The sequence below is a fragment of the Exserohilum turcica genome (assembly GCF_000359705.1).
Source record: "Exserohilum turcica Et28A unplaced genomic scaffold SETTUscaffold_2, whole genome shotgun sequence".
NCBI lineage: Eukaryota > Fungi > Ascomycota > Dothideomycetes > Pleosporales > Pleosporaceae > Exserohilum > Exserohilum turcicum.
The window spans coordinates 306,029-333,278 of record NW_007360025.1 but is presented as its reverse complement, the minus strand read 5'-3'; the positions used below and the strand labels follow the sequence as shown (position 1 = coordinate 333,278).

Genomic DNA, 27,250 nt, shown 5'->3' with positions numbered 1-27,250 from the left:
GATATCAGAGCTGCGTTCTGATCCCAAAGCTGATTCCTTTCGCCAAAGAGTGCCTCCAAGATAGGCCTCAGACCGTAGTTATGGAGGATAAGGCACCTGGGCACGCCCACCAGTATCAGAACGTTGTCTATAGTCTATCCAACGTCGAGAGACTACTTTGGCCTGGCAACTCTCCAGACTGTAACTGTATTGAGCCATGCTGGTTCTACATGAAGAGAGAGACTACAAAGAAAGGAGCTCCACAGTCAAGAACGGAGGCAACTAGAATCTGGCTAAATTGCTGGAGAGATCTCCCACAAGCTAAGATCCAAGCTTGGATTGAGCGTATTCTTATACATATTCCAAAGATAATTGAGCTACAAGGTGGTAATGAGTATATAGAGGGGAGAGATAGGCGTTGTGTAGGAGAGCGGCCAGATTTCGGCTAAATTATTCTTGGCAGGACAAAACTTTTGTGAGGCACCTCCGTACACACATACAAACTCCTCCTATTCGGCCCTTTCAATAACCCCCCCCCCTTATTCCCGCCCAATCACCTCACCTCGTTCTCGCAATAACCATTCGACACCACATGACTCGTACTCATCTCTTTGCATCTCTGTCTCGGTGATTCTTTTTTTTTCTTTCCTATCTCCCTGTTGAATGTGCTGACTGATGTGCACATTCATTCACCCAGAGAAGAGAAATCGAATCATTGTCATCATCATCATCATCATCATCATCATCATCATCAAACATCATGATAATAAATCATGGTCATAATAATCATCATGACAATAATAGCATGCAAACTAAATTCAAATGTTGATGCTCGCCAAAACTTTATTGCATGCCTAGTCAGACCCTTTGATATGTTTTTTTTTTTTTTTTTTTTACAAAGGAAATAAAAAAAATTTATTATTTGGATTTAGATTTGGGTTTGGATTTTGGAATTTTGGAATTTGGAGTTGGGGTTGCAATGAACAAGTGGCACATGTGTGCCATGGGAAATACACAAGAACACACAAAGTGAAAAACAGGGGGGGGGGGAAAGCAGAGGACACAGACAGAATTGAGTTTTTTGTTGTCACAATGATGGGATTAATATTTACATTATTCATTCATTATCCCAGTACCAAAAAAAAAGTGTCCACTTTTTTTTTTGCAAATCCTGGGGACTTTTGCAAAATGGAAATAAAAATATCAGACTAGAAAGAATACGCGCGCAACTATCTATGCAGCGTAGAATTACTACTACTACTACCACCACCAATACGGTAGCTCTCAGGCGGGCCATTATGGCTCTTGACCACGCCGCCCAGATCCAGCACCACCTTCTGCAGCACGACGTTTGCCTCTACGAGCCACAGCTTGAGCGTATGCTTGCCCGGCGCCAGGGCCCCGTGGTTCGTTGTGTTGTACCAAGCGCTATCCGCGACCGCAACGCCCCAGCCGACGGGAAAATTCGGCTGTTTCTGATCGATAACGTACTGGCGGCGGATTTGCTGTCCGTCGTCGACCTGCGCAATATATGCGAGCGGCATCTTGGGATTGATGTTGTGTGTAGGCGTGAGGATGAGCGTGACGTTGAGCCCCGTGTCCTTGGTCAGCGGCGTGAAAGTGACAAAGTCGTATTCGAGGCTCGGCGCGCTCGCCGCGTCGAGGCCCTCGGCGAGATTGTCGGCGAGCTTCACGGCAGACAGCGTGCGCCCGTACTTGGGCAGAACCATGTACGACACGTTTGCCGATCCGCGCGTCGTGCGCGTGTAGTGCTCGGCTTCAAATGCAAGCTGGCCTGCGGATTCGACGAAGCCCGCGGTAAAGTCGGCGGGAACAGATGTCTTGTTTACCATAAACGTGACTTGAGGCTTGCCGCCTTGGGTGCCAAAGTTTGTGGAAGCGCTAAAGTTGAGGGTGCTCTTTGCGCCGAATCCCGTGTCGAGCTTGCTCCAGTCGACGTCGACGTAGACGCGGACGTCTGGGTCGCTGGGCTTCATGGTGCCTTTTGCCTGGGAGAGCGTGATAAAAGGATCGGCGCTGATGTTCCACGAGAAGTCGCCAGTGCCACGATGCGAGATTTCGATCCACCGCTTGGGCGTGAAGGGAGTCATGTTGGGCAGGGGCAGAGAAGACCCGCCGTTGCTGTGGTACTGATCGTCACCAGGGATGGTGGCGTTGGAGCCCTCTACCGAAATCCCCATGTCGCCTGCTAGCGAGCGCTCGAATATCTGTACCCAGCGGAGGTCTGGTGTCGATTGACGCATTGGCTGTTGCCTGTCAAAATGTCAGCAAAGATTGTCTCTTCCGCAACAAACACCCAAAGCTTACCAGTATCCTTGGTATCCCAGATGGGTCTGGTCCATCATGTGGTTCCACTTTCCGTTGAGCTGTGTGTGGTACAGCTTGGTCAGTTTGTAATCAATCATCATGCCATCAATAACACGCTGCATCCAGGCATTGGCGCTGTTGCGTCCCATTTGCGCGTAGATCTTGTTCCTGGCTCCAGCCACTTGGATGGCGACATGGTTGCCACCAGCGAGCACACGGTGGAGAACAATTTCGTAGTATGCAGGTCGTTGCTCAGCGGGAAGAGCGTCGTTGACGGCATTGGCCTTGGCGGCAAGGGCCTCCCAGCGAGCAAGGATGTGGTCAGCCTCCTCGTAGTTGAGCACACTATAGGAAGACGGCTCGACCCATTCGAACTTGCGCATGTTGGACAGCATGCCGTACTCGTCCAAGATGTCCGAGATGGTTTGGGCGTGCTCCTCATCAAAGTTGCGAGCAGCATAGCCAGTGAGCCACTCGGGGACGGAGGTCTCGTCATAAGCGTCGATATCGTAAGCAATGTCAAACCAGTGACTGATGGCGATTTCCGCAGGCTTGATGTCGCCAATGTTGACGATCCAGATGCGGTCAGCGTCACGGTCCTTGGCCAGCCTCATTTGGTCGTACGTCTTCTGAAGCTGGATCGTGTCCTGCCACTTGTAGTTTCGCGAGTCACCAACGTAGTCAAAGTGGTAGTAAACACCGGCACCACCAGATCGCTTCTTCTCATCGCCGACAGGAAGGCGGCGAATGTTCTGCCAGTTGTCTTCAGTCCAGAGGAGGGTAACCCAGTCGGGAACTTTCATGCCCGCCTCGAAATAGTCCTGCACTTCCTTGTACAAGCACCACATCTGGGGAACCTCAGACGCGTTGCCGTAGACCTTGTCGAGGATTTCCTCCTGTGCGTCGACGACGGCCTCGAGTACGCTGGTCTGTACATCTGCCGACATGGCCGTGTCGTGATATCCTCGCATGCCGACTGTAACAACATTCTCATAGGGAGCAGCGCGCTGGGCACCCTCCATGAAAAAGTTGTACAGAGTCTTGTTGTTGGTCGCCCATGACCAGCCTGATTCCGAGCCCTTGGCCACCTTGCTCCATTCCTGTGTAGCGCGCACCATCGGCTCAGTGTGCGATGTACCCATAACGATGGCGTACTCGTCAGCCAATGGCTGGTTGCGCGGGTCGTCGACATTGAACATGCCATTCCACATGGCCGGCCAGAGGTAGTTGGCCTTTGACCTGAGCAGCAGCTCAAAGACCCTGGAGTAGAACTGGGCTCCGAAGGGTGCGCCGTAGGGAGAAATCGGGTAGCGGACGTTCGCCCAGCCGGTCAAAGCGGGCGCTTCGTCGTTGATGAAGAAACCACGGTACTTGACAGACGGGCTTTTCTGAACCTTTGTGGTTTTGAGCATGTAAATAGAGTCGTGTTTCTTGGCGGGCACATCGGCAAACCAGTGCCATGGCGAGACACCAATTTGCTCTGAGAGGTCGTAAATACCGTAGATGGCACCACGTCGGTCGCTGCCTGTAGGGCGTTAGAGTCTGGCGATCAAATCTGTTTGATCCACATACCGGCAATGACAAGCGCTTCACCACTCATGTTGCCGGCGTTCTGCACAACGGCACTGACGTACGCCTCCCATTGACCTTTGACCCCACTGACATCGAGCTTGCCACTTGCAATCAAGTCATCAATCAGACTTGAGTTGCCAATGGTGCCGACAATAATTGTTCCAGCGGAAGAAGAGTTGGCGGCCTTGCTGCCACTAACACTCCAGTCCTCGCTGATGCCAGTGACATTGAAGATCATGGAAGCATTCGCTGTTGGTGTACCGGAAGCCGTCAGTGTGCCATTTGTGCCAGTGACACGGCCAAAGTCGATGGCGAGGTCATGCGCCGCACGCAAAACACCAGGCCAGTCGGCGGCATCGGCGTGAATGCTCACAGAAGAGCCACGGGACGCAAGAAGGGTTGCACCATTGCCACTCGCGGTTGCAATGGTGGGCTTGCGGAAAGGCTCCAATGCCGAGGCGGAGCCGGCAAAAGCAAGAGACAATGACACAGCACCAAGTACGGTGCGAGAGAGGAGCTCCATTATGCTTGGTCAGGTCGTTGAGCAGCGTCCTGGACAGCACCACAACGATGCGGGGATCCCCTGCTTTTGAATGCTTCCCCAGACCATTGTCCAGTGATGTGCACGTTTACCCCATTCCCTATGGTCTCCACCAACTTATCCCCTTAACCAACTAGTCAACGCGCATCGTGTAAATGGCGCCCCCCATTCAATGTCTAGGCATGATGTACTAGTCCTAGCAGATCCAGGTGTTCCTGGATCGCTGGCAAACTGACCCATGTGACTGGTGCTAGCGGTCTTCTCTACCCGACCGGTTGTTGTGCAAGGCTAAATTGCAATAGTGGACGTGACCCAGCCCACTTGGAGCTGCACGGCTTCTAGAAGAGTAGTCGGTCGGCCTTGGTGATATGGCGGCACGCATGCAGGATGCAAATATCCAGATCCTGGCTATATGTAGACTTGTGGAGTTGCACATGGCGTGGCCGTACGGTTGATTGGCGATGTGCGCAGATCCAGCCGCGTGCCAGAAGCCGTTGTTGCAATGAAGCCATAAGCAAATTATTCCGGGCTTTTAACTTTGCGAGTGTCTCGGCGTAAAGGGGAGAAAGCGAGGGCGGGGTGCCTCGGTCAGGATAAATTGGAGGCTGAAGGAAGGGCGCGAGGCTTGGAAAACGGGTCTCCGGGGCCGTGGGGAGGCTCACCAGGATGGGGTGAAAAGGCTAAATGTGCGCATTGGACATCTTCCCGCAAAGCGCCATGCCCGGCTCGGCTAGCGCTACGCCGTGCCAAGCATCGCGAAAAAACGTTTGGGAGCCGCGATTCGTGAATTATCCAGAGTAACCGTCTTTGCGTTTTTCTCCACCGAAAGACCCCAAGCAAGCATTCCGAGGCCCATTTGGCCCCGTGAGCGGTACCCGGAACGTCATCGCCCGAAAGACACTTCCCGCCAGCCCAGTCGTCCAGGATTGTTTAACCTCGAATCTTCGTTCTCTTCTTCGCCCCACGCTTCCAGGAGCAACCTCCGCAATGGCTCAAGGAGCCGTCAAGAAGACCAAGGCCGCGGCACCTAAAAAGCAAGTTTAACCCCCGCTCGAACCAGCTGTACAGTCTGCAGGTAATGCCTGAAGGTTTTGCGCGCCCGTCACGCCACTGTGCGCCGTGTTCCGCGTAGTTGATGTGCTGCTAACTTTTTTTTCCCGCTATAGGCCCTCCCAGCGCGTTCAGCACGGCGCGCGCGTAATCAAGCCCAAGAAAGCGTCAATCATATCGCAGAACAAGATCAAGCACAAGAGTAGCGCCGGTCTAGTCGGGCAAACGGAGAAGCTTCTCGCGCAAAAGGCCGGACATTTGGAGCTGCTCAAGGGAGGAAAAAAGGACAAGAAGGAAGGTGGAGACAAGAAAAAGTCTGGCTGAAAGCTTGTCGGATATGCGGATAATCTTGAAAGGGTACGGCACGGACTGGGCATGCTGAACTCACGTACTGGGCATGCTGTGAGCATCGCTGACCGAGCAGCCTTGGATAAGGCCGCAGAGCGCACAGTCAAGCAGGTTCCGACTTGCGCATGTGGGGGAGGGAAGACAACAGTGTGCGACCATTGTGCAAGGTGCTTGACTCGAGTCAAGCATCACGACACCACAGCACTGAATCGCGACGAGCAAAAGTGAGGAACGTCATCTTGGCACCGTGTGGAATACTTTGATTATCCACTCTGAAGTAGAAGTAGTTCTGCGCCGTGCCTGTGGCCCCCAAAAAAATGGAAAGAACTTTGCCAACTAGAAAACTCCTTAGATGATTCCAGCTCGAGCAGCCTCACCACCACCAGCATCAAGGACCGCCTCCCGTGCCTTTCCCCTGCCAAGGCCACCTTCTCCAACTCCCATTCTGCGCGCAACATAGCGCTGCGCCACGATGCCTACACTGAGATTGATCGTCTCCTCCATCCATTCGCTGACCCACTCTCGTGGATCAACTCCGCCGCTTTCGATGATTTCTTGAATTTCTTGTGGTAGCTGGGGCTCCTCGCCCTCGACCTCGGTGTTGGCCGGCGCGTCCAGCCACTCGACCCACTTGGAAGGGAAAGATTGTGAAATGCTCTTGAAACTGATACCGTGTACGGGATCGTGGAGGTAGATTGCAAAGGCTACCTGCTCTCCGTCGTCGTCCTGCTCTTCGACGTCTCCCTTTTCTTCCGAAGAGGATGATGCGAACAGCCCGTCTTGCTCTGGGTAGCTGATGGCCTGGATGGCAATAAAGATGTCGCTGCTCCTGACTGGATTTGTCTCACTCAGCACTTCCGTGGCATGCTTTGCAGCTTCTTCTATGCCGCCTCTTGCGTTGAAGAATTCGTTGGCGTAGGATTCAGCGCTCACGCGAGCAAGCTTGGTGCCTTCGACGAGTCCCTTGACCACACCCAGGTCGCGCTTCTCATTGTGGCGCCACCATGGGCCGTCATTCCAGCTTCCGCCTCCGCCTCGATATCCGTCAAACGACCCGCGCTGTGATGACTCGGAGCCGCGCTGAATGACCATCAGGTCGCCGCCTTCTACTTGTGCCATGACTCCAGCAAATGTTTGGTAGACAAGCGGGTCGAGCGAGGGGTAGCCGATGAGGTCGTGTGTGATGTGGATTTGTAGACGTTCATGTTGAGAGATTGGCGGTGCGAGTGTGTTGAGGATGTTTGTGAAGGTAGGCACGGCACGCTTGCCGAGTTCGCCTCCTGCGTGCTGTCAGTATGGGGCGATGGCGGGTGCTCGCGAGACTCGTACCGATGCCGCGAAGAGCACCAACGTTCCCTCGCACTTGCTCGGCCCACCGCTGGGCCTCTTGGTTCTTCTGGAGCTCCTGGTAGGCTGCCTCTGCCTGCTTGCGTGCCGTCTCTGCTGCTGCCGTGGCGGTGGACACGAGCCCTCCCCATCCGCCTCCCCACCAAGACCCCCCCGCTTGCTTCTCTTCCTTTGGCTCGGGCGCCGGCTGCCTCGCGGGCTCGTCTTGGGACGGCACAAAGCTCTGGTGGTAGGAGCGGGTGCTCTCGCCCGACTTGCGTGGTGCCGACGGCCGGTTGTCCTCGCTTGTGCGTGCTGAGCCTGTGGACGAGGGCGTGGCGACGCCGGGGGCCCGCCGGTTGCTGGAGGCGGACGACGACGCTACTTTGGGCGTGTTGGGGCGGCTGGTCTGCCGCGGCACCGTGGGCTGGGGCGCCTTGCCCAGCTGCTCCAGCTCGTCCAGGTCCTTGAGGGCATCGTCCTCGGTCTCAAAGCGCTGCCGTGGTGGGCGAGCGCCGCGGGCGTGCTTGGGCGGGGGCGCAGGCGTCTCGGCCAGCTTCTCCAGCTCCGCCAGCTCCGCCAGCTCGTCGTCGGCGGTCTTGGGGGGCATTGCGGGCGGCGGGCAACACAGGGAGGCGCTGCAGCGGGCGTGGCTGAAGGCAAAAAGGGCGGCGCTGGCCGTGAGCAGACGTGACGGCGGCGGTCTTGCAGATGCACGGCGATGGCAGGGACGTCGGCGTATTGTGCTGGAGCATCTGACAGGTAGATGCCCGTCAATTTAGCGTGGCGGCGCTGATTGGCCGCCCGAGCATGCGCCAAGCGCATCATGGTTCGCTTTTGCTGTAGCAGCCACGACCCCGAGACAAAGATCATCACACGTCGTATCGCGGACTAATCCGTCTGCCGTTTTCTTTCCTTGAGACCCGCTGGCCGCCGCTCGCGCCGGATTGCGCGACCTTGTTGCTGCGGCGTGAGGTTTTGTTCATCTTGTCGACCTGAGCGGCTTGCGTCTCCTTAGCAGGCTTGCGATTCGCGCGCTACGCCTCCCTGGGGCCCTCTATGGAAGCATTGCCTCGCCGGATGCGCCCTAATCTCAAACCCGCCCTCAGTTCGTGCTCCCGTGTCGCTGACTCTCCCCAATGCCTGCCTCCAAGAATGCGCCTGCGCGCTCCTCGCAGCGCAGGAATTCGCAGCAAGATGACACGCCTACCCGCACCCGTGGTCGAGGAGCAAAACCAGCCCCATCAAAAACAGATGCGTCCGAGGCCGTCGCACCAAACAGCAGTCCTACTAAACTGAGTCCCACCGTCACCAGGAAGACGACACGTTCGGCCTCCAACATCTCTGGCAATTCCTTCGAGGCGGCGTCCGAGATTTATGCCTCGTACGAACATCCCCTGTTCATGGTCTTTGGTTTGTCACCCGAGTTTTTCAACCGCCTCAAGAAGCACCACGGCAAACTGCCCAAGGAGCGCAAGCCCGCCGCCGGCTCCTATTCAGAGGGTTCGCCCAGTCCCGAGGATGACGCCACCGAATCTGAGGACGAGACCGCCTCAGAAACCGACGACGACATTGCTGTGGCGCCCCAGCCAGCGCCAAGAGGCCGCGGTCGCGGTGGTCGAGGCTCACGCGGCGGACGCGGCGGCCGCGGCGGTCGTGGACGAGGCAGAGGCGGCCGAGCCCGAGGCGGCATGGCAAAGGCTGCTTCGTCTGCTTCTTCGAGAGCTGCTCGCAATGGTACTGCTGGCTTCTCTTTCACAGACGGCGATGATCCACTGTCCAACCAGAGTACGCCGATCAGCACCGCCAAGACGCGAACTCGCATGGGCGGTAGCGTGACTGACTACTCAGACGAAGACAACGAAGAAGCAATCGACGACGACGAAAGTGAGGCTGACTACGATGGTATGGACCTCGCGCACAAATCTTCGCGCACGCCGCAAGGCTCCCAGCCGCCCGAGCTGGATGATTCCAACGCAGCAGGCTCGTATACATCGGCGCCGCCGCCTGATTCCAAGTCTGAGTCGGCGTCAAAAACATCAAACAGGCTGGCCGTCCCCAAGATCTCCTTGCTGCCACAGTCAGCATCGCAAACTCCCAGAGAATCCGTGTCAACGCCGGCTGAGTCGGCCGTCCCGAAACTACTGGAGCCTGAAGAGGATGTTCTCTCCGACTCTGACCTCCCGGATCCCTTCATCTACGATGCGCCTTCGCCAGTCGAGGCCGAATGCGAGGACAGGGCCGACTACCTTTTGCAGAAGCGCTTTAAGCCAATGGCGGATGTACAGGCGGCTATTGCTGCTCTGACCAAGTTCCCTGCGGCACAAAGAAGCACGGAGAATCTTTATGCGTTGACTGAAAACGCGCAACACATCCTCAAAGCGTGGCAGGATGAGTACCTCATGTTGGATGCAAGGGTGAGTCGGTTTGTGACATTCAACTTGTTCACCACTAACTGTTCCAGACCGCGCCCCACATGCACCCAGCCAAGAAAGCTTGCAATGGTGGGCGAATTCCTTTGGCGCCAGAGGTCTTTGAAGACATGAAGGAGGCAGATCTATACGGCTACGTGTATGATCCGAAAAAGCCATCAGGTTGCCAGGATCCTTGGGCCCAGCGGCCCGGCGCAGAAAAGGGTGGTCGCAGAGAGCTCCGTACGCGCCGAACGCGCGATATGCTAGAGTCAGCGGCTCCAAGTGAAGAAGAAAACGAGGAAGAAAACGAAGGCCGTCCGTCCAAGCGACAGCGAAAGGCTCCCCGCAAGTTTGACGGCACCGACGCTGGCACGGGAACCAGCACCCCCAAGAAGCACAATGGCTGGGGCGGTGCCCGCAAGAAGGGAGTTAGCAGATTTGCAAAACCAGCTTCAGAGACTCCGGAGCCAGAAGCAAGGCCTCCAAAGCGTGCTCGGGTAACAGCCAGCAATCTACTCCACCAACGCATACAAGAAATGCGAGAAGAATCCATCATCGGAAGTTCTGGCGACGAGGAGTCATCAGCCATGGATGTCGATGAGTATACTGAAGTAAACCCCAAGCGTGGGCGTCCGGCTGGCAGCAAGAACTCTGCCCGGCGCAGCGACTACGGAGTGAAGAAAGGCCCACGCAAGAAGCCAGCTGATGCGGGCGCATCCACACCATCGGCGCATGGCCCTAATACACCTGCACCAGCACCAGCACCGACACCAGCACCGCCTCCGGCACTGAACTCGATGAGTGAAGGTCAAGGTCAGTTTACTATCGATACCCAGCCTTTTGCAGAAAGTACACCCTTGATGGCACCGAACTCTGCTGAGACGGTTTTCCAAGGCACGCCACAGAATTCTGCACCGCCTCAAGAGGTGCCGCTGGTACATCCAAGTGAGTCCAGTACGCCAGACGCGTACATGCTCACTGCGCCACTCAGTCAGTATACCAATAACTACGTTGACGAGTCGGCACCCGCCTCGGGATCAAGACGGAAGCCGCGTGTCAAGAGCGAGAAGCGAAGCCAGTCAATGACGATGTGGTGGGCCGAACGCAAAGCCAAAAAACGAGAGCAGGATGAGAAGGAAGGCAAGCCAGCGAAGCCGACACCGTCAAGATCGAATTCTGCAAATCGAAAAGGCGCAAGGCAGTCTGTAGGATCAACCGCTGGTGCTACACCACAACCGCAACAACCGGAGTCACAGCAAGCATCGCCAATTCACCATGCACAGCACGCTGGCCCGCAGCACAGTCCTCACCATGCGCCTCCCGAAGCATATCTTCATTATACACCTGGCCCACCTGGCCCACCGCAGCACTACATGTATGTCTCTGCTCCAGGACCGCCACATCACATGATGATGCCCTATTCGCCGCTTGCTGCGATCCCGACTGGCTCTTTCCCTAGCCCGTTTTCGCACCATACACCGCACCATCAACAAGGCATCCCTCTTGCCCCGCCTACTAGTTCTGCAGGTGGCCAGTTTGGCGGCGGACCACGTCAACTCGCCCCAGCACCCACGAACATGCCCACCTATCCCAGCCCATACGGGCCGCAGAGTCCGGCAGGGGGGAGACCGAAGAGCCGTGGACAGTCATTACCGAAGACCACCGCAAGTGGACAGCAGGCGCTGGCGCCGGCGCCGCCTCATCAACAAGGACAGCATCAGCAACCTCAACCGAACCAACAGATCTTCACTCCTTATGTACCCGTCAGTATGGCCGGTGGCATAGGACGTGAGATGCCCTTCAAGATCATGGTGCCCGGGCCGACACCAGAAAGGAGGGAAAGTCGTTAGGTACGGCTGTGCGCTAGAGGTAAAGGGAACATGGGGGCACATGAAAGCGAGGATGAAACTTGGATGCTTGTATAGAGATCTATTCTCCGTGTTTAATTCTTATCTCTTTTTTTTTCCTTTTTTTATTGTTAACGCTGTATGGCGAGGAATGTCCTGTTGCATAATTCTGGGAAAGCGAAAAAAGCGGCCGTGAGAAGGAACTGTATCATAGTTTGCTCTGGAGGCCCCTTCATCGTGTTCGGTCTTTTTTTTGTTGTCTGCACAGCGCATTTGCGTGGTCATGGGGCTTGTTGTTTTTGTTATTTGTGTGTGCATCAACATGTTGTATCTGGATTTTTTTCATGCTGTAGAATTTAATTGCATTTTTTCCTCATGTTGGGTGGTGATGACCTGATCGTTCGTTCCTACTCTACAAGTGCGTGCGTTGGCGGTGACTGCGTCGTTGCTTAGAACCGAACCTTCCTGCAAATGCCGTGACTGAATTTCTGCTCCGAAAGTTGTTGTCTTTTCACCTCTCCTCTCTCTCACATACACATACACTCTCTCTCATTCTCACTCTCACTCTCACTTTTCTTTCCCCTATGCGCCACACAGGTACACTGCTACACTAGCCCACTGTCGTCTCTCACTCTCCCTCTCAGTTGCATTGCTACTACTATGACTGAAGACCTGATCAGCTTCGACGACGACGACAACAACAACATGAACTCCACTCAGCCCGGGATGCGCGATAGTTTTGCGGATCTTACACGTTTGATGCGAGAGAAGAAGCCGTATGCCGTCACGTCACGGGCTCCTTCTGCACAGTCGCCACCAGCTGCTTCTGCACCGCCTCCCCCAGCTGCGCCAAAAGGTGATTCATAACACACAATGATGGGAATACACACTAATGATGCCGAGACTCGTCCTCGCCTGACCTGCGCCTCGAACTCATGAAAGAGCGCCTTAGGAACATTGAGCTAGAGGATGAGATTGAAGGGCTTAAAAACAAGCTTCGCGAGCAACAGGTTCAGCTCGACACTGCTGAAGCTCAGCTTAAGCACCGCGAGAATCGCCCCATAGCGACTGGTCTGGAAAGTGAGAATGAAGAGCTAAAAATCAAGCTTCGTGAGCAGCGGGTTCAGCTCAAGACTGCTGAAGCCCAACTCAAGCATTGCGAGAATCGCCTCCTGGAGATCACCAAGAACGGCATGTCACTTCAGGGTGCCGCACACCTCGTCAAGCCAAACGCGAATACACAGCTACCCAAGACGGTGTTTGCCTGCTCGGAATGTTATGCCAATAACTTGGAGTGCGACAACAATGCGACATGCCGCAGCTGTACAGATCGTGGCGAGACGTGTGCAAGGTGGAGGTGCTCTCTCAAGCATAGGCTGGGTAACTGCCCTCTTACGCCGTGCAAATTGGCACACGATGAGCAGGGATGGCTGATGCTGCGCACGGAGAGACCTCAGTGGTAAAGAGTGCATGTGTGGGCACTGGGGGATTGGGCAAATGGACATTACACAAGCAGGTTCTGTAGAACGGCATGGCGTTGGGAGGAGAGTTCTTTCAGACACACCGGCAATATACTCGATCAAGCAGACACACCGGCAATATACTCGATCAAGCAGACACACCGGCAAGATACTTAATCAAGCTTTTGCTCTTCCTCGAGGCATTCACATAACAAGACAAAGTGTGGAGAGTTGATCGCAAAAGGAATGTATGCAACTTGACGTGTGAACAACTTGCTGTAACTAAGCTGTACAGTTCTTTTTTAGCCACGATGTATGGGCGAGGAATAATATGACCTTGGAACGACACAAACGCAGCTTAAATCATCTACCGAAGCGCTTGAGCTCCAGCATTCTCAGCGGCGGATACACCAGCGCAGCCCACGCGAAACCGACAAAATTGCCCATCTGTAACTTGTTAGTATGTCTGGATAGAATGGAATGTGGATTTCAACATACATCAGCACCCGCTGTTCCGACTTTCTTGGCGATAGGACCAATATACCACACCTGAGCCATGCACATGATGGCGCCAATCCAGCCAATAACAAAGGCAATGAAAGCCGCGATGCCAATTGGAAGCTTATCAGGCTGATTCCACGCCTCCCAGTTGAAGCCCGTCTTGCGGCGGAAAATCATGTGTTCCTCCAGGACGAGGGCGAACCAGATGGAGACCCAGTAGCCCATGAGGGCGAGGAAGTCTGTAAAGATTTCCGCGAGATGGGCGCGGCCGGCTAGCGCGCAGATGGTGAAGATGATGACGCCGATTGTGTTCCAGATTACGCGTGGGATGGCGGCGGCGTAGCGGCCGAGCATCTGGGCGTCGATGCCAGACGAGTACGTGGGCGGCATGAGGTTGGCGATCATGCCCAAGGCCACGATTACGCCGCAGAAAGACCCAAAGCCACCCAGAGGCTTGTAGGCTTCGATTATGAGTGCGCCCTGCGAGATGCCGTATGCTCCTTTCCAAGCGGCGTTGGTCGCCATGCCGGATGCGAGGCCTATGCCGAGGATGTAGGCGAATGCGCAGCTGGACCACAGGCCGGCAAAGGTCATGGCGAAGATCTTCACAGACGACGTGTGCTCGGGGTAGTAGACGGAGTAGTCGGCTGCACCGCCGCCGTATGTAATGGCGGATGCAAGCGTCAGGCCGAAGAAGCTGAGGCGGCTCCCGACGACGGTATCGGGATTCTGGTCGCCCTCGGACTTGGACGCTGTGTTGAAGTTGGGGCCCGCAACGCCAGCTAAGATGCAGAGCACAAAGACCTGGGGCAGCCATGCCCAGCGCTCGTAGTAGTGGAAGAGCTGGTACCCGAACGTCGTGATGGCCCAGGTGATGATGGCGATCATGATGATGCCCACGACGACAGACATGGAGTTTCCGGAGACGGCCGACAGGATCTGACCCGCTATCACACAGTCTATCATTCCGTAGCCCAGCATCACGGTGAGGTTGAGCAGCACGATGACCTTGGACGGCCACCACCCGGTAACATAGCGCGAGAAGATCATGGTCCTGTTGCCGCTGCGTGGGCCGAATATAGCGATATACGCCACGACGAGCGAGCCCACCAGCGCGCCAAAGACGCCCAGCAAGCACGCGTCCTTGAACCCGAGGAAATACACGGCAGGCCCCAGCATGCCGAGCGTGATGTTGTTGGCCGCCAGGTTGATACTAAACCACAAGATGCCTATCTGCGAGTAGCCGAGCACACCCAAGTCCTGCCGCTCGTGCGGCTCGACACGCTGGATGCCGCGCGCCTCGAGGCTGTGCTCGACGAGCCGCCGCTCGAGTGCACTCCACGTCTGCTGCCATCGCGGGCGGCGGGCGTCGTCTTGGCGTTCGACGTCGTCGTCGTCGTCGTCGTGCGCGCTGTCCCGTGACTCGTGCGCGTGCGACTCGCGCGGCGTTTTCTCCTCCCGCGCCGTCTTTTCGTCAAGCGCCATGGCCGGCGACGACATGGCTGCTGTGGCCTGGAGCCAGCGTTAGCAGCAGTCTTTGGAACATGGTGAGAGCAAGAGTGAGTGAAGGGGAGGGATGGGTTCCTGGAGCAGCTGTGTTGACCAAATCAAGTTCCGATCGCATGTCTCAGATCGCCACCCGACATCCCCCCACACAATTCCCGAGCAACCACCGCAACCTGGACATTCTGCTACTCGGCTGCACTTTTGGCTGCGATCGCTCTTACCTTTTTTCTTTTCTTTTCTTTTCCTTTTTTCTCTTGAATGGACTCCCAGGATAGGATGCCCAGCTTGCGACCGGAAAAAAGAAAAAGGTGGAGAGCTCAGGCGGAAAAGCCGTCGTCAGTCCAACGCGGAAGGAAGGCGCACACGCAGGCGAAAGGGAGGGGGAGGGGGGAAGAAAATAAGAAAAAGCTTGGAAAAAGCTTGACTTTTATCATCGCCGTGAACACACACACCCCCTCCTCGTCCTCTTCTCGTCGCAAGAACCGCGGGACTCGGTTATACCTATGGAGTGAATACGACCGGATTACGCCCATTCGGCACTGCGGTCCAACGTCCCTCAACACATACACACTCGGTATGAGCGCCGCGCCCTCGGAAGTTTAATCCGTAGGGTCCAACTACGAAGACTAGAACTGTCATAGGCTCTCTCTCGTCTTACGTGTCTCTGTGCGGTTTTTATTTTTATACATACGCAAACCATGTCTCTTCTGGGGAGGATTCAGATGTATCTCCGGTTTTCTCCTGGTTGGATCATATGGGCCCCCGCTGTAGTCGTCCCGCGCCGTCGTGGAAATCCCTGCGCCGTCCTCCCGCATCCTGCGCGTATCCACTCGGCGTGCATGCTCGGCGGTGCATGATTACGACTTGTTCTGCAGCCAAGGTGGTTTTTATTTTATCCTCAGCGTGTGTGGCAGCGCCCGTTTGTCACTAGGCGTCATGTTGGCGGACACGCTGCGGTTGGGTCAGTGTGCGTGCGAGGGTGTCCCTGGCTGATGTGTTTTTGCCGGCTTCCTCCTCGCCTCACCACGGCGTTGATGTTGAATGCTAACCACGCAAACCACTAGCGGGATACGGCATCGCGGCCCACACATCACATCCCATCGTCGGCATGCTACCGTCGGCATCCACACAGTCTCCGCAACGCCTCATCGCTCTTGTATGCCATTAGCAAGTGATCCGAGGAGTACAATGGGCCCCCATGCAGCCAGCGCCCCCACACCATGCCTTTTCCACGCCTCTGCATGATGGCCTACGCTTTCGGGCCTAGCTCATATTGCTCTGGCTGTCCTCCGTCAACCACTGCAGAAGAAGTATGAGGGGTGTTACAAGGGTACAACCAAGGCATTCCCACTGCTGGTAGTACAACCCCACAACAAGCGATAGAATACAGCCCGCCAAGTTCGTACCCGATTGGAGTACTCAACCTCGAGTCAGCTCATACTGCCCAATGCGGGACTTGTCGCAGCCACTATACGAGACATGAGCAATCATGACGGCTACAAATGCTAATAGAAATTGCCCTATGCAAACTTAAGTACCTGCCTGGGTAGGTGCGCTGGTTTATTGCGTCTTGCAATTAACAATCTCATCATGGTCGCGGTCGAGAGTCTCTTAGTAGCCATTGGGCTGGTGCCGGCCCTGACTTGCGCCGCGCCAACGATTCGTGGGCGCCAATCCGACAGTACATGCAGGAAAACAAAAGTAGCCATCATGTATGTGGGAGTCAATCTACGTGTGAACCTACAGACTGATTTTCTCTAGAGGCGCAGGCGTTGCGGGCATAACAGCAGCAGTGAGTATGCCCCCATCAATACTAGATTTTCACGACTGCAAAGTTATCATATTCAATCCCATAGCCCTAACGTCCCCGCAGCAAGCACTTTCGAACCAGTCCATCTCCGACTTCCTCATCATCGAGTACCAGGATCACATTGGAGGCCGCATGCGCAACACGCAGTTTGGCTCTGATCCCAGCGGCAACCCGTACACCGTCGAACTGGGCGCGAATTGGATATCCGGTCTAGGCGAGAACACGCCATATGGCCCAGAAAATCCCGTTTGGACCTTCTCCAAGCAAGTCAATCTCACGAGCCCAAACTCCGATGCCTTTTCCATTGCCACGTACAACGAAACTGGCGCCGTCGTTTACACGCATATCCTCGAGGAGTTTGAAGAGTACTGGAGTGTTTTCGAGAAGAATGCTGGCACCATACTCTCCGAGAACCTGCAGGATAGGTCGTTCCGTGCAGGGCTTTGGCAGAGCGGATGGCGGCCAAAGGGCGATCCTGCTCGCAAGGCAGTCGAATACTATCTGTGGGACTGGGAGGCTGCTCAAGTAAGTTACTTGCCCGGTTTGTTTGCTTTCAAAGCAAAAACTGACTTTCTTCGATATACGTAGACGCCTGAGGAGTCTAGCTTCGTTTACGGAATCACGGGGTACAATTTGACGTACTATGGATTCTCCGAGGTCAGCAACTGTAAGTACCCATGTAGTTTACATGCAAGCAGGGTTTCGGACTGATTTGTGTGCAGTTTGCACTGATCAACGCGGCTTCAACACTTGGCTTAAACACCAAGCGTCCAAGTTCCTCACGCCAAACGATCCCCGTCTCCTTCTCAACACGATAGTGACAAACATTACCTACTCAAACACCAGCGTTCACATTACCACCTCCGATGGCTCCTGCATAGAAGCCGACTACGCCATCTCGACTGTATCTCTCGGTGTGCTACAAAACGATGTTATCACGTTCGAGCCCGAACTACCAGAATGGAAGCAATCCGCCATTGCCAACTTTTCATTTGGCACATACACGAAGCTCTTTTTCCAGTTCAACGAGACCTTCTGGCCAGACGACAAGCAGTTCTTCCTGTATGCAGACCCCACGACGCGCGGCTACTACACCGTGTGGCAGAGTCTCTCGACCGAAGGATATCTGCCCGGCTCCAACATCATCTTTGCCACGCTCGTCGACGAGCAATCGTACCGCGTCGAGGCGCAAGACGACGAAGCAACAAAAGCAGAAGGCATGGCTGTCCTGCAGAAAATGTTCCCCAACATCACCGTTCCAGAGCCCATAGCGTTTACCTACCCGCGCTGGACCCAAACCCCATGGTCCTACGGCTCTTACTCCAACTGGCCCGCTGGCACCACGCTTGAAATGCATCAGAATCTGCGCGCCAACGTCGGGAAACTGTACTTTGCCGGCGAGGCCATGAGCGCAGAGTACTTTGGTTTTCTGCACGGAGCGTGGTTCGAGGGACAGGAGGTAGGACAGCGGATTGCAGGACAGCTGACGAGCGTGTGTGTCAACAGCGAGAGCGGATGTGGAGCGTTGAATCGCTACGAGGTGCTGCATGGCACGACGGAATTCTGGGAAGTCAATGCCTTCAATGGCATGGGGACAAGTCCGTTCTTTGTCGCTGATCCTGGGGCTGAGGAAGACGCGTGAGGATTGCCATGCTGTCAGAACTTGGTAGCTATAATGAGTAAGACTCGGAGTGTTTGACATAAAACTCGCCTTTTCTTTCCGTCAGTTCGCATCTGCTTTGAGCTCAACATCAGCCCATATAGGTACATGGTCGCTAGGTCCGCGTTCCGCCTCGCTGTCCATGATGCCACACGCCTTGACACAACCCTTATCCCAAAACCGGCGTCCAGCAATAAAGTAATCCACTCTATCGCAGCTAGATCCCCACTCTCTATTGCGCGGGAAATACGTATACCTCCTCTCCTCTCCATGCATCTTCCTCCAGATATCAACGCCATGCAGCCCACCGCTCTCCTTTGCATCACCGCCACCTTCAAGCAACTTTTCATGAAAGTCCGCACGGCTAACAACGTGGTCGTGAGGAAACACCCTTAATTTAGGATACCCATCGCGCTCATCCGGCGCAACATTCATGTCCCCAGCGAGCAGCACGTCCCAGCCCTGTGCCTCCAGCACCCTACACTCGTGCATCAGCAAGCGCTGAAACTCGCGCTTGCGATCATGTCGTGTGCCGCACACAGCGCCAGTATGACCCTCACGATACGCATTCTGCGTCCCGTTCACAGCGTAGATATTGAAAATGGCGAGGCGAGCCCGTGTCTGAGGACACGTAACCTGCACAACGGAAACACGGCCTTCGCAGTCCCAGTCGACGTTTCGCACGGCGATGTCGTGGAAATCAGCAATACCGTCACGTACAATGCTGCATACGCCGTAGACCTTTCCGCTGCCGCGTGGACCCCGCGCGTTGTGGGTATCTGTCGGCAGCGTGAAGTGTGCCGTGTACAGTGGGCGGTCGCGCTTTGCAGCGCCATCTGAGTCGGCGCCGCGTTCTGAAGGCAAGACGACATTTACGGCTGTGCGAACGGCATCTTGGGCTTTTGTGTCTTGAGCGCTGATTTTGACTTCTTGCAGGAAGAGCAGCGTGGGCCAGTGGTGGCGGTGCAGGAATGCGCGGAGAGAGGCTGCATGGATGGGGGGCTGTGCTTGTTTCAAGTTGCTTTTGTCTTGCGTGGCTTGGAAGAATGAGGGGATTGGGGGCTGGAGGAAGGGCGAGATGCCGTTGATGTTCCAGGAGAAGATGCGTAGGGTTGGGGGGCGTGCAGGTTTGATGTCGCAGGGCTTGGATGCTGATGCTGCTGCGGTGGAGGCGGTCGTCTTGCGCCGCTTTGTGGGCGGAGGGCTAATAGCACGGTTCATTGGCTTGCGATACTTGACGACAGCAGTCTTTACGCCCATGGACCGCAGTTTGCAGCCGCCCCAGGACATTGGAGAAACCACGTGACGTCATGTGTTGAGTATCCGATACACAGGTACGATCGCGGGTGCACGTGGGCGGAACGGGACGCGTGAATCAGGCATTGCTTCAGCCACGCCGATTGGGCAGAGATCGGCCACTTCATTCACCGACCCCTCGACGCTTAATACCGCACCATTCCCTCTCCTCCGCGGCCGCCTTCAGCCACTTGTACCGGAATCCCAATTTCCTCAGCCACACCCCTTCTTCAGTCTTTACACAAACGACATGTCTTACCAACGCAAAAAGAGCCTGCTCATCGGCATAAACTATGTCGGCAGCAGCCACGAACTACGTGGCTGCCACTCGGATGTGGACAACATGGCCGAATTCCTTTCCTATCGTGGCTACGACAATTCCCACAAGGACCGCGTCATCTTGACTGACCGCCCGGAAGTCCCACAGGACTCGCCCTACTACCCTACGGGCCACAACATCCTCGCCGCCATGGACTGGCTGGTCTCGGAGCCCGGCTGCACGCTGTTTCTGCACTACTCGGGCCACGGCGGCCAGGTCGCAGATGTCGACCGGAACAGGACGGAAACGGGCTTGGATGCATCGCTTGTGCCCGTCGACTTTGAACAGCGAGGCCAGATTTCAAGTACGATTCTGCACCAGCATCTCGTCACGTACATGGCCCGTGACTGCACACTGTTTGTCATCATGGACTGCTGCCACTCGGGTAGTGCGCTCGAACTCCCCTATGTCTACCGCTCCGACAGTGACGGCCAGATCAGCTTAATGGACAACTTGAAGACGGGCATCCATCTTGCCGAAGAAGCCCGCGACATCATCTCCGGCGGCTTCACCTTTGACAAGATGGGCGAGGCCCAGCATCTTCTTGCGGGCGCCAGCTCCTTTTTCAAGGGCCTCAGGCACTTTGGCGAGGAGCAGGAGGAGGGACTCGCATCCGGAGAGTTTGCTGGACAGTATGGCAGTGAGCGCAAGATGGTCACCATGTTTTCCGGCTGCAAGGACGACCAGACAAGTGCGGATGCTAATATCCAGGGCCGTGCCACGGGAGCCATGACTTGGGCGTTTTTGGAAATGATGAAGAGAAATCAGCAGCCTACTTATGCCGAGGTAAATCTTCAGTGTTGTTGAATCTGAATCGAATGATTGGCCCTGCTAATACGCTTTACAGACACTAAAGTCGACGAGAATGCTACTGGATCAGAGCCATTACACCCAGATTCCGCAGTTGAGTTCTGGCTTGGATATCGATCTGGACAATATGCCTTTGGTGCTGTGATGTACCTCGATCAAGTGTAGCGAGGAAACAGGTAACAGCAGCTGGATTGTTGATTACATGTTTCATAAACATCTCGCTAGATTTTGAAAGAATCCATCCCATCTAGACCACTGCAGGTCTCGCATTTTCATGCATGAACCCGTGGTTTTTGATTACCACTGACAAACAGCCGTCTACAACAGACCACAGGCTAGGAGACTACAGCAAACTTTTTGCCAATGGAATAGGACATGAAGCAATCAGCCAGAAACAAGCCATGCTATCCTATGTACATATGTCTATATCCTTTCAAACCCCTCCTTTCTCCTTTTCCACACCCACACCCACACTTACCAAACCACAACAATAATAACAAAACCAAGCTCTTCTTCCCACCCACCCACCCATCCATCCCGCCCGCCCGCCACAAAAAAGAGAGAAAAAAATGGCAAACAAACCCATCGACCCCCTCCGCATGCGCCTCTTCTCCGAACTCAACATCCAACTCGCCCCTCACTGCATCGACAAAGACACCATGAACGAGACATCGAGTTCGTATTCCCACGCAGCGTTTCCCCCTCTCCATCGAAACAAAAAACTAACATCTCCTATCACAAGAACACCTCGCCTTCCTCACGCGCTGCTACCTCAACACGCCGGACCCGAATCCGCTAGCCGCCAGCATCCCGATTGTGAGTATGCGCGTGCGAAGCCATGCTGGGACGTCGATTGTGCTGCAGAAGATTGCGCTCGTGGTGCATTTGGATTCAACAGGGGTGGTGCGCTCGGGTTGTCCATCTCCTTCTACTACTGGAACTACAACTGCAACTGGAACTGGTATTGCTACTTCGGAAACCGAGGCAAGTGTACCGGCTACAAATCACCAGGCGGAACAAGATGCTGTGAAAACGTCCACTTCGACAACTACAACTACAACTACAATGACGAGTACAATGACGAGTACCACGCCACCTGTGATCCTGCCGTCCCGCAAACCCCAAGGCCCGCGTCCCACATGCCAATTCGGGTCTGCGGCTCCAGCGGCTGCGGGTCTCGCAGCCCCCACGAGACCGCGAGTTCGCGTGTTGATCCAGATGGTAGGTTCAGTGGGCCATTGGAAGTGTCTGATGAGCGGGTTTGCGTCCAAGGCCGAGCGCGTGGTTGCGGGGCTGGTGAATCAAGACGAGCGTGTCATGAGGGCATGTGAGGAGGGGAGGGTGCAGAGGCAGAAATGTAGAGGGGGGAAAAGGGTGTGTGGGAAGGCGCCTGTGTGGGATCTGGAGGACGAGGATTGCTGAGCTGATGGAGAGACATGGATAGATAAAAGGGAACAACGGGAAAATTGTCGCAATGGGAGGAGCATGTGAGAAACGAGGTGTCTCAAGAAAGAGAGTTGATCGTATGTGAGACTGTGTATATCCAATGTCAAACAACTCTTACAAGCACAAAGCAAAGAGGAATGATGGAAAACGACAAAGAAAAAAAAACGTAACAGACATACAAAAGGTATTCCCCAATATCCAATAAGATCCATGCACACCGAAAACACCAGTCCCGCTTCGCTGCCTTTTACAAGATCCTGACCAAAGTATCGCGACCAAGAAATGAACGCCTCTCGAATGCAACTATCCACTGCACGTTATGCGTCGCAGTCGTCCGCCTCGGAATTCCTACTCTTTGGCGACTTCTGTTCGGACTTCACCCTTGACGTTTTCACTGTCGCGTTCTGCCTCGCCCTCTTCTTTTGCAGCAGTAGTCTCCTCCGCCTTTTCGTCAGTGTCTGCCATTTCAACATCAGCTACGGGAGCTGATGTGGGTGCCATGGCCGCCGGCGCCGCAGTGGGCGGCGACTCGGGTGGAGTCACAACGCCCGCAGGAGATGGGTCCCGCTCAACGACGGGAGCAGGAGCAGTGGCTGGTGCAGGAGCGGATTCAGGAGCAGCTTTAGGGGCGGCCTCTGGGGCAGCCTCGGGAGCAGGCTCTGGAGCGGCCTCAGGAGCCGGCGCATCCATGTCGACATCACCGTCCTTGTCAACCTCCTGTTCGGCAGCAGCAGGAGTTTGTGTGCGCGACTTTGCGCCCACAGAGGCTTGTCGGGTTGAAACAGTGCTTGCACCATTGGTCTCTTCTACGCCATCCAGCTCATCAGCCGGTGCTGCGTTTGGATTAGGGAAATCGGTAATGTTCCGCCTCTTCTTCACACCAGGCTGGGCGCGCACTCCGAGGCTGTTCTTGTAATCTTCATCGTCGCTTGCGTCATAAAGCTCGCCCTCGTGTTCGACCTGCTTGTCGCGCTGGCGTTGCGTCATGCGCACGTCTGGGTTTTCATCCGCATCCATATCGTCGTCCTCGTCTTCAGCGTCAGAGTCCATTGCGCGGCCCAGGGCCGAGGGCACGTCCGGAATGGTTGTGAAAGCCTCAACGGATGGCCTTCCCGTTCTCCGGATGTTCTCAATGACTGCCGACTTGATCTTGTGCAGGTAATCGTGAGAGTTGGCATTTTCCATATTGGATGGTCGTACGTCCAGCTCGTAGTCGGGCGCAAAATATTCGTAGTAGTCGTTGAAAGGAAGCTGCTTGGACATCTTCTCGGAAACCAGCTCTCCCGTCTCGTATGCCCAGGTTCGCGCAACATTCCTCATGGTGTAGCCACCGCCTCCCAAGACAATAACCGGCACGCCGAAGCTCTTGACGTACCTGACGCAGTTTGCGTGTCCATCCATGCTCAGGTTGAAGCAGCCGAGTCGATCTCCAGAGAGACTGTCGCCACCACACTGTAGGACGATAGCTTCAGGCCCATAGTAGGTCATGACTGCCTCAATGACGGGCTCAAAGATGTTCCGGTATGTCTCGTCGGTGATGCCGTCTCGCAGGGGGAAATTGACCGAGTAGTTCTTGCCGGCGCCGACACCGATGTCGCGGAGTTCACCGGTACCTGGAAAGTACTCTCCGTACTTGTGGAACGAGACCGTCATGACGCGATCGGTAGTGTAGAAAGCTTCTTCGACACCGTCGCCGTGGTGGACGTCAATGTCGATGTAGAGGACACGCTGCTTGTATCTGAGCAGCTCAATAATACCCAAGACAATGTCATTGACGTAGCAGAATCCACTGGCCTCGCTCTTCTTCGCGTGATGCAGACCACCGGCCCAGTTGACAGCGACGTCGCATTTGCCTCGGTTCAAGCGAGCGGCGCCTTCCATGGTGCCGCCCGCGCTGATACCGCAAAACTCAAAGAGCCCGTCAAACACCGGGCAATCGTCTCCCACATTGTATTTACTTTGCTCGCGAGTGAATTGTTCCATGTTGTCGGGCGTGACCTTGTGCAGAAACTCAATGTACTCGTCTGTGTGGAACTGTGTCATCTCATACTTGGAGGCTGGCTTTGCGCGCTGCGTCTTGTTAGCAATGATGCGAAGACTTCGCACAAAGAATGCACCTACGTAAATCTCCATCTTGGTGTAGAGCCCATAGTTCATGATCAGACTATGCGCCATGCGTATGCGATGGGGCTTCATGGGATGCCCCGCAACATAGGCGTAGTTGCCCACATCCGAGTCGTAAAAGTATGCGACCTTCTTCGGCTGCGATGCGGTGCCGTTATTGCTGTGGACGGCGCCCGTTGGGGCTGCCATGTCGTTTCCGTCCACCATATCTTTGGTGGCTGCGCGCAGCTACGTAATTATATCTGAGTGGTTGGGATATTTTTGGGGTGGATGAGGGTCGTTTGCTCGTGTCTTGCGATGCGCGCTGGGTGCGACAGTCTATCACGACCTGGAGACTAAATAGCCGGCAGAAGGTGGAGGGGTTTGGACGAGAGATGGGGGAAGCTTTGAACAAAGACGCGGGCATTGAGCATCGAGCTGCGGCAGGGGACCCCTGCTTAGCGCCGGTACCGGAATAACAGCATCGCCGGATCTGGCAGTCGCGCAGTTACGTGAAGCTCCGGGCAGCGATAGCTTCATCATCGCCGCCGCCGCTTCACCCAAACGCTCACGTCACTCAATCAAGGGCCCGTAATTCCGTCTCTCCACCAAGCCCTTTGAATCTGCCTCATTAAGCACACCGATTACCGATACACCACCATGGATCGGTTAAGCAGAATGCTCGCCGCCGCTCAAGGCATGAGCGGTATGGGAGGACCCCAGGCCGACACCAACCTGATCGACAACTCGGAAACCGTCTACATCTCGTCGCTGGCACTGCTCAAGATGCTGCGACACGGCCGCGCAGGTGTGCCTATGGAAGTCATGGGGCTGATGCTGGGAGAGTTTGTCGACGACTACACAGTACGAGTGGTGGACGTATTCGCCATGCCGCAGTCGGGAACAGGTGTCTCGGTCGAGGCTGTTGACCCCGTCTTCCAGACCAAGATGATGGACATGCTTCGACAAACAGGAAGGTATGCAGCTGGGCATTGAGCACCAGAGGCCGCCACATGCTCCCGCCTGGTGCATCCCGCTGACAAACACAGGCAAGAGACGGTTGTTGGCTGGTACCACTCACATCCTGGTTTTGGCTGCTGGCTGTCGTCGGTCGACATCAACACACAGCAGTCGTTCGAGCAGCTCACACCCCGCGCCGTGGCCGTCGTAGTCGACCCCATCCAGTCGGTCAAGGGCAAGGTGGTCATCGATGCCTTCCGCCTAATCAACCCGCAAACGCTCATGATGGGCCACGAGCCCCGCCAGACGACATCCAACGTCGGTCACCTTAACAAGCCTTCGATTCAAGCCCTCATCCACGGCCTAAACCGCCACTACTACTCGATCGGTATCAACTACCGAAAGACTGCGCTCGAGGAGAACATGTTGATGAACCTGCACAAGCACGTCTGGACCGAGGCGCTACTCATGGACGACTTTAAGGGCGAGGCTGAGCGGAATACGGATAGGCTGCAGAAGCTAGTTACATTGGCGGACGGGTACGAGAAGCGGGTGAAGGAAGAGACGGAGTTGACCAAGGAGCAACTAAAGACACGATATGTTGGAAAGGTGGACCCAAAGAAGCGTATGTTTTTTGTGCTTGTTGTTTCAAGCCCATGCTAACAAGGCACCCCAGACATCTCGGACGTGGGACAGCAACTGATCGAAGACAACATTGTCTCGGTCTCGCGGCAAATGATCGACAAGGAAGCCTCGGTACCCAAGCCCAACGCACGACAAAGCGGCCACGCAAACGGCGACGATGTCGAGATGGAGGAATAGAAGTTGTCGACTTGCACAAAGGCAGGGTTGTTGGGTCTGAGAAATGTCAGACCTGGAAACAGGCAACGTGCCACACAGCACTACATCCTAGCCTAGAGCTGACGTAGAGTACACGCGGACAAAGCAACGTGAGCCCATATTGCCGCTCATGCAAATGGAAGAGAAGCACACGACACGGATAATGCATAGAGCATGAGACAAATGATATTACACGTGCACACACATTTTGGCTTTTTTTGCATCATCATCATCCATCATCTGCATACGTCTTGCACCTGATGAAATTCCAGCCCCCCATGTGACATGGTCATGGTCATGGTCATGGTCCCTGGATCCCACGCATCCACCCCCTCCCCCCTCCTCAAGCAAGCTAAAAACAGCCGCTCCAGGGAATCCCCTTGCATAGCCCAGCCTGCATCATCTAGGGTTGAAAGTGGAAGGGAGGGGGGCGAGGGGGGGGCGAGGGGTCTCGATGCAGGGCTAGCTAGACCCTTGCGCTCTCCCCCTCCCCCATGTTACTGTTACGGCCGTTCCAGTTCCTAGCATTTGCCTCCTCTCACAATATGATGATAATCGTCATGATTGCAATTGCAGCTTTTGTTTATTTTTTTTAGCCCCCGATGCCATGCCTCACCCCTGGTCCTAGTCCTAGTCCTGGTCCTAGTCCTAGTCCCGCTGAGTCTTACTTCCTACGTGGATTAATCAAGCTGGGGAAGTGTGTCAAGAGCATAGGGTGGGAAAGGGGAGGGAAATCGTCGTGGCGTGACTAATATATCTATCTATCTATCTATCTGTGTGTGTGGTCGTCAGCTGTGTGGACTATGGGACTGTGGCAATATCGCCCCCCCCCCCCGCCTCATCCCGATATCGCTGATGAACTTTATATCCATGTACGTAGTAGTATTAGTAGCTTTCTGGGCTAAAGTAAGTCTGTATTTGGAAAAGCATATCTAATCATCATGTGCTTGATGTTGATGCACGTGTGAGCATAAATATAAGCATGAGCATGAGCATGAGCATGAACATGAGCATGAACATGACTGTATTATCCATGATTCTGGAATTCAAATGTGTGTGTGTGTGTATGTGTATGTGTATGTGTATGTGTGTGTATTTTTATTCTATAGTAATAATCATATGTAAAACCAGCCT

At 55.0% G+C, this 27,250-nt stretch overlaps 12 protein-coding genes across 12 annotated transcripts; 7 read left to right on the top strand and 5 right to left on the bottom strand.

Annotated features, from left to right (window-relative positions):
• Nucleotides 1-1,208: 1,208 nt before the first annotated feature.
• Nucleotides 1,209-4,402, bottom strand: SETTUDRAFT_30925 (glycoside hydrolase family 115 protein; the record flags this gene model as incomplete). The annotated part of the gene is made up of 3 exons (XM_008026810.1): nt 1,209-2,253; nt 2,308-3,832; nt 3,880-4,402. 3 exons carry the CDS (start codon nt 4,400-4,402, stop codon nt 1,209-1,211), a joined length of 3,093 nt encoding a protein of 1,030 aa, XP_008025001.1.
• Nucleotides 4,403-5,407: 1,005 nt separating this feature from the next.
• Nucleotides 5,408-5,794, top strand: SETTUDRAFT_89157 (uncharacterized protein; the record flags this gene model as incomplete). Its single annotated transcript, XM_008027056.1, has 2 exons — nt 5,408-5,458; nt 5,597-5,794. 2 exons carry the CDS (start codon nt 5,408-5,410, stop codon nt 5,792-5,794), a joined length of 249 nt encoding a protein of 82 aa, XP_008025247.1.
• Nucleotides 5,795-6,166: 372 nt separating this feature from the next.
• Nucleotides 6,167-7,754, bottom strand: SETTUDRAFT_19104 (uncharacterized protein; the record flags this gene model as incomplete). The annotated part of the gene is made up of 2 exons (XM_008026682.1): nt 6,167-7,098; nt 7,148-7,754. The coding sequence occupies 2 exons, from the start codon at nt 7,752-7,754 to the stop codon at nt 6,167-6,169; spliced, it is 1,539 nt and encodes a 512-aa protein (XP_008024873.1).
• A 529-nt stretch (nt 7,755-8,283) lies between these two features.
• SETTUDRAFT_114970 (uncharacterized protein) lies at nt 8,284-11,508 on the top strand (the record flags this gene model as incomplete). Its single annotated transcript, XM_008027055.1, has 2 exons — nt 8,284-9,561; nt 9,609-11,508. The coding sequence occupies 2 exons, from the start codon at nt 8,284-8,286 to the stop codon at nt 11,406-11,408; spliced, it is 3,078 nt and encodes a 1,025-aa protein (XP_008025246.1). The 3' UTR covers nt 11,409-11,508.
• Nucleotides 11,509-12,065: 557 nt separating this feature from the next.
• On the top strand, nt 12,066-12,868 carry SETTUDRAFT_30922 (uncharacterized protein; the record flags this gene model as incomplete). Its single annotated transcript, XM_008026809.1, has 2 exons — nt 12,066-12,261; nt 12,309-12,868. 2 exons carry the CDS (start codon nt 12,066-12,068, stop codon nt 12,866-12,868), a joined length of 756 nt encoding a protein of 251 aa, XP_008025000.1.
• A 253-nt stretch (nt 12,869-13,121) lies between these two features.
• SETTUDRAFT_162830 (uncharacterized protein) lies at nt 13,122-15,158 on the bottom strand. Its single transcript, XM_008027054.1, has 3 exons — nt 15,094-15,158; nt 13,364-14,878; nt 13,122-13,312 (listed from the first exon to the last, which is right to left on the bottom strand). The coding sequence occupies exons 2-3, from the start codon at nt 14,864-14,866 to the stop codon at nt 13,229-13,231; spliced, it is 1,587 nt and encodes a 528-aa protein (XP_008025245.1). The 5' UTR covers nt 14,867-14,878; nt 15,094-15,158; the 3' UTR covers nt 13,122-13,228.
• A 1,304-nt stretch (nt 15,159-16,462) lies between these two features.
• Nucleotides 16,463-18,324, top strand: SETTUDRAFT_89304 (uncharacterized protein; the record flags this gene model as incomplete). Its single annotated transcript, XM_008027053.1, has 5 exons — nt 16,463-16,584; nt 16,634-16,664; nt 16,746-17,207; nt 17,271-17,349; nt 17,405-18,324. The coding sequence occupies 5 exons, from the start codon at nt 16,463-16,465 to the stop codon at nt 18,322-18,324; spliced, it is 1,614 nt and encodes a 537-aa protein (XP_008025244.1).
• An 81-nt stretch (nt 18,325-18,405) lies between these two features.
• SETTUDRAFT_88799 (uncharacterized protein) lies at nt 18,406-19,563 on the bottom strand (the record flags this gene model as incomplete). Its single annotated transcript, XM_008027052.1, has 2 exons — nt 18,406-19,164; nt 19,231-19,563. 2 exons carry the CDS (start codon nt 19,561-19,563, stop codon nt 18,406-18,408), a joined length of 1,092 nt encoding a protein of 363 aa, XP_008025243.1.
• A 298-nt stretch (nt 19,564-19,861) lies between these two features.
• On the top strand, nt 19,862-21,017 carry SETTUDRAFT_134785 (uncharacterized protein). Its single transcript, XM_008027051.1, has 2 exons — nt 19,862-20,743; nt 20,805-21,017. Exons 1-2 carry the CDS (start codon nt 19,889-19,891, stop codon nt 20,910-20,912), a joined length of 963 nt encoding a protein of 320 aa, XP_008025242.1. The 5' UTR covers nt 19,862-19,888; the 3' UTR covers nt 20,913-21,017.
• Nucleotides 21,018-21,336: 319 nt separating this feature from the next.
• Nucleotides 21,337-22,098, top strand: SETTUDRAFT_19097 (uncharacterized protein; the record flags this gene model as incomplete). Its single annotated transcript, XM_008026681.1, has 3 exons — nt 21,337-21,442; nt 21,510-21,587; nt 21,632-22,098. 3 exons carry the CDS (start codon nt 21,337-21,339, stop codon nt 22,096-22,098), a joined length of 651 nt encoding a protein of 216 aa, XP_008024872.1.
• Nucleotides 22,099-22,296: 198 nt separating this feature from the next.
• Nucleotides 22,297-24,544, bottom strand: SETTUDRAFT_114957 (uncharacterized protein; the record flags this gene model as incomplete). The annotated part of the gene is made up of 2 exons (XM_008027050.1): nt 22,297-24,283; nt 24,335-24,544. The coding sequence occupies 2 exons, from the start codon at nt 24,542-24,544 to the stop codon at nt 22,562-22,564; spliced, it is 1,932 nt and encodes a 643-aa protein (XP_008025241.1). The 3' UTR covers nt 22,297-22,561.
• Nucleotides 24,545-24,871: 327 nt separating this feature from the next.
• SETTUDRAFT_162827 (uncharacterized protein) lies at nt 24,872-26,315 on the top strand. The gene is made up of 3 exons (XM_008027049.1): nt 24,872-25,293; nt 25,366-25,901; nt 25,953-26,315. Exons 1-3 carry the CDS (start codon nt 24,977-24,979, stop codon nt 26,096-26,098), a joined length of 999 nt encoding a protein of 332 aa, XP_008025240.1. The 5' UTR covers nt 24,872-24,976; the 3' UTR covers nt 26,099-26,315.
• The last annotated feature ends 935 nt before the right edge of the window (nt 26,316-27,250 follow it).

Bases quoted from the DNA above. Each gene is read 5' to 3' on its own strand.
- SETTUDRAFT_134785 (XM_008027051.1), top strand. From the start codon at position 19,889: ATGTCTTACCAACGCAAAAAGAGCCTGCTCATCGGCATAAACTATGTC. The intron at 20,744-20,804 runs GTAAATCTTCAG...TACGCTTTACAG, and splicing joins AGCAGCCTACTTATGCCGAG to ACACTAAAGTCGACGAGAAT.
- SETTUDRAFT_162827 (XM_008027049.1), top strand. From the start codon at position 24,977: ATGGATCGGTTAAGCAGAATGCTCGCCGCCGCTCAAGGCATGAGCGGT. The intron at 25,294-25,365 runs GTATGCAGCTGG...TGACAAACACAG, and splicing joins ATGCTTCGACAAACAGGAAG to GCAAGAGACGGTTGTTGGCT. The intron at 25,902-25,952 runs GTATGTTTTTTG...AAGGCACCCCAG, and splicing joins AAAGGTGGACCCAAAGAAGC to ACATCTCGGACGTGGGACAG.
- SETTUDRAFT_162830 (XM_008027054.1), bottom strand. From the start codon at position 14,866: ATGTCGTCGCCGGCCATGGCGCTTGACGAAAAGACGGCGCGGGAGGAG. The intron at 13,313-13,363 runs GTATGTTGAAAT...AACAAGTTACAG, and splicing joins TCGGAACAGCGGGTGCTGAT to ATGGGCAATTTTGTCGGTTT.